At 47.1% G+C, this 7,500-nt stretch overlaps 1 protein-coding gene across 1 annotated transcript in view; it reads right to left on the bottom strand.

The window, feature by feature from the left end:
- rapgef5a (Rap guanine nucleotide exchange factor (GEF) 5a) overlaps window positions 1-7,500 on the bottom strand; it is a 60,930-nt gene that overhangs the window by 20,514 nt on the left and 32,916 nt on the right. Inside the window, exon 10 of the mRNA XM_030411785.1 lies at window positions 678-823. Coding sequence (XP_030267645.1) covers window positions 678-823 — 146 coding nt within the window. The remainder of the gene's footprint in view (window positions 1-677; window positions 824-7,500) is intronic.

Raw genomic sequence — 7,500 nt, 5'->3', positions numbered from 1 at the left:
GGGCGCTATCCTGTGGGCTAAACCGCCTCGCCTTCTGCCCCCGTCAGCTGAGCGCTCCAGAGATTACACCCTCTCTGTGACAGCTCCTACAGCAGCCCTCACAGGGAACTGATTGCTAGTGAAGATGCTGAGCACTGTATACACACACATATACACACACCCACTTAACCTGCCTGTCACTGACACTCCCTGCATTGTGCCGGAGGTCTTGGCACACACTGGCTTAAATACACACAAACGCAGACACCGCACAAAGAAAACTGGCTTTGAGGAATTGCACTTGTTCACGCATTCACACACACAAACACCACACACACACGCACACACACACACATGATCCCAAACCATACACTGACTTGCAGAAAGAAGTCTTGGTGTCATCTTTGTTTCCCTTTCAGCTGAAAACAAAAAAGCCATTCTCTTCTTCCCGCTCTGTGCCAGACGCTAAAGCATACATTATCTTAGACACACACACACACACACACACACACACACACACACACACACACACACACACACACAGGAACGGGATGGGAACAGCGAGTGCTTCCTTTAGGCTTCCTAATTTGAGTTCCCAAAGTAAAAGGAGCTGAGCGGAGAGGGAGCAGTACTGTGATTATACTTTGTGTTGCCACTGTTGGTTTGCACTCTCTCATTATGTTGGAGGAGGGACTGACCTCTTGTCACAGTCCTCCTCTCTGGACCCGCCTCCTGACGATGTGGGGGAGGGCCGCTCAGATGGCGACGTCACTGATGATGTCACTCTCCGCAACACCAGAACGTCCCGTCCTCTCTCCTTCAGACAAACTCTCCCCACGGCCTCCTGAGGACGAGAAGAGAAGGGGACAGTCAGCATGTCAAAGTGGAGCAGGGACAGAACTGAAGTGGATTTAAAGGAGTGAAGACGCTGGAGGTGTTTAGACTGTAGCCACTCAGAGGTGTAAGTGAAGTGTGTCCACACTGAACAAACCCCGTCAGCCTGCATCTCAGCTTACACACAATAAAGTCAACACAATACCAGAGACTGACCCACACATCCATCAATCCAGCTGAGTCCATATTAGACTTTATCACTGTCAACATCATATTGATCTCACTTCTAGTCAAATATCTCATAAACACTATCACAACTATCAGAATGTTACATTTCAGGCAGATATAGGGACTTGATTGATTTACTGTGTTTAATAACTGTTTCTGCATCTGACATCCCATAATGTACAAGAAACTGCAGCTCATCAAAGCCAAAGATATATCTGAGTTATTATATAATAATGTGTGTCAGGTGTGTTGGATGGATATGCCACTTGTCTGGCTCCAGTGTTCATCTGATTCCAACGCCTCAGTGTGTCTGACACTCTGCAGGTGTGAGCAGCACTTTGACTTTCTGAGGATCTTTGGAGTTTCATGAGTGTTGCTTAATATCTGCTATTCTTGAACTAGGGCCTCCTGATGTGCTGGTCGGCACCTTGCACAGCAGCCACCGCCATCAGTGTATGTATGTATAAGTTACTGTGAGTCGCTTTGGACAAAAGTGTCTGATGAATGTAAATGTAATGTGAAAGCTTTGGACAGTCCAGCAGGTCACCAGCTGTGGCTGCAGTGTAATCTGTTGGGGCAGCTCCAACATCTAACTTTTGTCTACTAAAAGTTTCTTCTTATGAACATGTCTCGTGTTTTTTGGTGCCAATCAGATCTTATTTTATCTTACATTACAGAAGTATCTCTGTAGGAACTGTTTCCAAACTTTGAAGTTTTATTTTGAACATTTTAATGGACGTAAATTTGAGTTTGAGTTTACTGAATCTGAGTTGCTGAGGAGATGAGCGGGACGGATTCACACACCAAAGCTTGTAAATGTTGGGCTGACATTCTGTTTAAGAGTTACTGGTATCAATATATTCAGTGATTTTATATCTTTCAACTCCACCCCGCTCTGGACGCAGGACTTCTTCCTGTTTCTGTCTCAACACACACACACACACACACACACACACACGCCCCGGATGCTCCCTGTGTGTGTGTGTGTGTGTGTGTGTGTGTGTTGACATTTCCTGATGACTCATGTTCTACTATAGTATTATACAGATGTTCAGCGCACTGAGATCCTCTCCCTCAGGTGGGATGATTTTGGGCTCATTGATCTCAACAAATAACAAATTCTGCAGCATCTGAAATAAAGTACTGACACTTTTCAGGGACAGTTCATATACGAGAGGCAAGCTAATGAAGCTAGCTAACGAAGCTAGCTAACGAAGCTAGGTAATCATACAGCTCAACTGAGGAGGATAGACCTCATTTTGACATCAGAGCACAAGCTTCTCGTCCATTATTACCATCTTTATTATTATCATAATTAATAGAAACACGCTGCCTTCTGCCTGGTGATGCGGTTTTCAGAGGTATGTCGCCGGAACTACTTAACTACTTTGTAACTTAGCAGAGAGAAAATAGTTCCTACATGCAACGACTCACACCTGGTCAGCGGGTTGTTGTTAGTAACATGATGATTTCTGTGAAGAGAGCGATGATGCTGATGATCTAACACGCACAACTGCAGCACAGGATATTCTTACACCTTATAATGAGTCATCGTCGGGGCGTTCAGGTGGATCGCAGGTTAAAGACAGAGAACAGTCGCCCACGACAGCTCTGCTCTGATTCCAGAGCTTCATCTTGGCTGAAAAACACGACAAGCAGCCGGAGGTGACGCAGCACAATGTCTCAGTCAGGACTCGATTAAAGAACTTCTTTATGATGCACACTGCAACAACTTAAACTACAAATGTAAAAAATTATCAACGGAGTCCTTACAGCCATCTTCAGCTTTAGACTAATGAATGACACGACACTATTTAAAGCAAATGAATTTCAAATCAAACAACACAAAATAACCTGAGTCTGGTACAAACTGTAGAACTCATGGCACGCTGTACGGCACACAGAAGACTGCCAGGTGTTCAAACTGAACTACCTGTGGAGAATGTGTGTGTGTACCTGTGTAAGAACAACTGCCAGCTCATTATGTAACTGTAGCTGGAGGTACAGCCACAACTATTATTGCCTACAGCTGATAAATAAGGCGGTGATGTAAAAAGATCTGACACCGCAAGCCATTAATTACAGTTTGGGGCCGGAACCCAGACCGCACCCAACGGCACAGATATCAAGATTAAACTCTGAGTGTTTAAGTGGCCTGAAGGGGATGTGCAATTAGACTCCTTCATCCTGGTTCACATATGAACCAGGAGTCTCCCTCTTAATCTCTTGCGACCTTTCCTGCCTCCCCACATCATCAGCTACCCCAGAAATACTGCAAAAAACAGAAAGAGGAAGATTATGTAAGTGATTACAGCAACCACTATAAAAATAAAGGAGAAGAAAATGTTGTGCCGTGTTCCTGATACAGAAGCAAACCGCTGATCCTCCCGATAACACAGACTTTACACCGACGCCAAGAAAAACAAGTCGGAGCCAAGAGAGCGGAGGAACACACGCACACACACACGCACGCACACACACACACACACACACACGCACGCACGCACACACACACACACGCACACACACGCACACATGCACACACACACACACACACACACACACACACGCACACACACACACACACACACACACACAGATCAAAAGACTTTTGGAAAATGCACCAACAACATTCCCACTGTGTAAAATAGAACTGTATGTGCATCCACACACAGAAATAATCTCAGTAAAGAGCAAACAGCAGCAACATTAATCTAGCCTGAGAAAGAATGCAAGTCATGCAGAGCAAAAACATACAGAGTTGAACTGTGTGGAGAGGAGGGGTCAGAGAGTTATGTAACACAGAAAGAGAGAGAAGAAGAAGAAACAGCAGAATGGAAAGGCAACAGACCGAGACCGAGGCTGAGAGACGGGGAGGAGGGTGTCCATCCAAATGTCAGAACTGTAAAAAGCTTCTTTTTATAGACATAAAGAGACATTTCCATCAGCTGGAAAGCCAATTAACACAATTTGGAGACAATTGTGAAGTGATAAGTTTCTTTACTTTCCTCCAGAAACAGAATTATGTCAGGCCTCGGTTTAAAGAGGCTCCGTGTGGTTCTGAAGAAGAAATTCAAATTCAGCACTTTAATACAATATTAATGAGGTAATAACACAAACTCAGAAATATAGATTTTTTTTCTAGAGCTGAATTCAGAAGTTGCTCTCAGAGGAAAATAAGGTCCCAGAGCTCTGTTTGTTTACATTTGGCGGACCCTGCCTTTCTATCTTCAGTGAAACAGCATGAATGTGTCGTCCTTCAAGGTCCGTTTGTTTATTCAAAACAAAATCAATGATGATTTGTCTCTGCCAATTACAATTTCTTCCCCAAAACTTCATACTGCACCTTTAAGATAAAACAAACAGTGACGGAGGACAGAACCAGAGAAGACCGATCAGCTCAGCCGTGCAAACCTCCACAACTCTGTCACAACTAACAGGTGCGTCAGTGCCTTTCCTTCCATTTCTTCCCATCCCTTCCTTCAATTCAACCATCTGTGCATCCACCCTCCACCTCCACCCTCCACCTCCACCTCCACCTCCACCTCCACCTCCACCTCCACCTCCACCTCTACCCTCCACCTCCACCCTGTCTCCTCTCCACCTCCACCTCCACCCTCCACCTCCACCCTCCACCTCCACCCTCCACCTCCACCCTGTCTCCTCTCCACCTCCACCTCCACCTCCACCTCTACCCTCCACCTCCACCCTGTCTCCTCTCCACCTCCACCTCTACCCTCCACCTCCACCCTGTCTCCCCTCCACCTCCACCTCCACCTCTACCCTCCACCTCCACCCTGTCTCCTCTCCACACTTCTGGAAACACCTTTTCTGTTTCCTCTCCCTCGAGCCGAATCTCTGTCTGGTCAGACTTTATGCTCTAGAGGTTTGAGAACTGGGAAAAGAAGACCTTGAGCTGCAAGGGGTCATAATCTGTGCACACACACACACACACACACACACACACACACACACACACACACACACACGCGCGCGCACACACACAGGAACGGGAAGGGAACAGCGAGTGCTTCCTTTAGGCTTCCTCTCCATGAGGCCCACCTTTCCCCTGTCCGATCTGTCATACAGTGTGTGTGTGTGTGTGTGTGTGTGTGTGTGTGTTTGTGTGTGTGTGTTGACAGTGACGCAGCCATATCTGTGTTGTGATAGCCCCAGGCCTGATTCCTGGAATTAATAGATAAGAATATGAAAACACAATGCTTTTAGACCAGCAGACACACACACACACACACACACAAAAGCCTGGTGTGTGTTTGTGTCATGTCTGTGTGTGTCTCTCCTGCAGGTGGACCTCTGGTGCTGGTCTGAGGTGACTGGAGGGCAGAGATGAACCCAGGACTCGGTGCTGAAACATGACTCATGTATATCACCATGGAAACAGCCAGCACCAGTTTATCAAGAGCTCGTCTGTCACCGTGGAAAAGAATCACCATGACAACCCAGTCGAAGGAGAGAGGGCTCTGTGGATCTCTGTGGTGGATCTCTGTGGTGGATCTCTGTGGTGGATCTCTCTCTGTGGCGGATCTCTGTGGGGGATCTCTGTGGGGGATCTCTGTGGGGGATCTCTGTGGTGGATCTCTGTGGCGGATCTCTGTGGCGGATCTCTCTCTGTGGCGGATCTCTGGTGGATCTCTGTGGCGGATCTCTGTGGGGGATCTCTGTGGTGGATCTCTGTGGCGGATCTCTGTGGCGGATCTCTGTGGCGGATCTCTCTCTGTGGCGGATCTCTGTGGGGGATCTCTGTGGTGGATCTCTGTGGCGGATCTCTCTCTGTGGGATCTCTGTGGGGGATCTCTGTGGTGGATCTCTGTGGTGGATCTCTGGGGCGGATCTCTCTCTGTGGTGGATCTCTGTGGCAGATCTCTGTGGCGGATCTCTGTGGCGGATCTCTGTGGGGGATCTCTGTGGTGGATCTCTGTGGCGGATCTCTCTCTGTGGGGGATCTCTGTGGCGGATCTCTGTGGCGGATCTCTCTCTGTGGGATCTCTGTGGGGGATCTCTGGTGGATCTCTGTGGTGGATCTCTGGTGGATCTCTGGCGGATCTCTCTCTGTGGGGGATCTCTGTTGGATCTCTGTGGCGGATCTCTGTGGCGGATCTCTGTGGCAGATCTCTCTCTGTGATGGATCTCTGTGGCAGATCTCTCTCTGTGGGGGATCTCTCTCTGTGGGGGATCTATGTGGGGGATCTCTGTGGGGGATCTCTGGTGGATCTCTGTGGCGGATCTCTGTGGCGGATCTCTCTCTGTGGCGGATCTCTGTGGGGGCACTCTGGTGGATCTCTGTGGTGGATCCAGCTGTTGGCTTGGTTTGTGGTTTCTTGACAATGAGCTGCTGAATGTGACGATCACACCTGTTACACGTCTCGTTACATGCGTGGAGCTTCAGTCATGTGATCAACGTGTGCTATCGCGTTAAAGTGATGCTTCATGAAACATGATTCAGGACGATGTTATAACAGTTCTACTTAATAACAGCATTGTGGTGGACGGAGCAGCAGGACGGTGTGTATTAAACCTTGCATCTGCCAAGAATGCCTCTCCTCTCTGTTACACATGGTTTCACAGCAGCACCGCAGTGACAGTCATCAGCACTCACTTCCTGCTGATGTTATTCCATACTCGTTATATTATTGAAATCAAAATATACTATCATCCAGCCATTTTTCCCTACCTATAATACCACCATGCTATGAATCTTACATATCTCTCACACTTGTGTTTGTGTATGTAGAGGTGCAGATATAGTTTAGTCCTTTTATAAGAGATTCTTTGGAGCCTTTAAGAGAAATCAAGTCATATATATATCAAAAATGTAAGCTGCTTGATGTTTCTATATTGTCTCAGCTGAGAAGAGACTCTTTGTGAGGGTTAACACAGAGCGGGATCTCTGAACTACATCAACCTTTTATTCATTAACACTGCTGCTAACAACTCTTTCATCTCTTCAAGTAGATTTTGGTTCGGAACATTGTCTCCTTATGCTATGATAACATCACACCGATTCATTTTATTCATGAGGCTTCTGAACTACATCAGTTGTATTGGAGCGACTCACCTGACCAGCCTTTAGACATGAACAGCAGGCACCGCTCTTTGTGTCAGCTTCCCGTTCAGGGATGGTTTCAGTTTCCAGACTGATCACCTGCGTCTACGTTCATCTCACCGATCAATACCCCACACCGCCACCTACAGCACAGGCTTAACGTAGGCTTGTAGGACTGGGCCATATACAGGACGTAGTTTATAAACTATATTGCCAAAAGTCTTCACTCACCCATCCAAATAATTGAAATCAGGTGTTCCAATCACTTCCATGTCCACAGGTGTATAAAAGCAGCACCTAGACACACAGACTGTTTCTACAAACGTGTGAAAGAATTTGTCGCTCTCAGGAGCTCAGTGGATTCCAGCGTGGTGCTGTGATAGGATGCCACCTGT

Source organism: Sparus aurata, chromosome 3 (assembly GCF_900880675.1).
Source record: "Sparus aurata chromosome 3, fSpaAur1.1, whole genome shotgun sequence".
In the NCBI taxonomy this organism is placed as follows: domain Eukaryota; kingdom Metazoa; phylum Chordata; class Actinopteri; order Spariformes; family Sparidae; genus Sparus; species Sparus aurata.
This window is presented reverse-complemented; position numbering and strand designations above follow the sequence as displayed.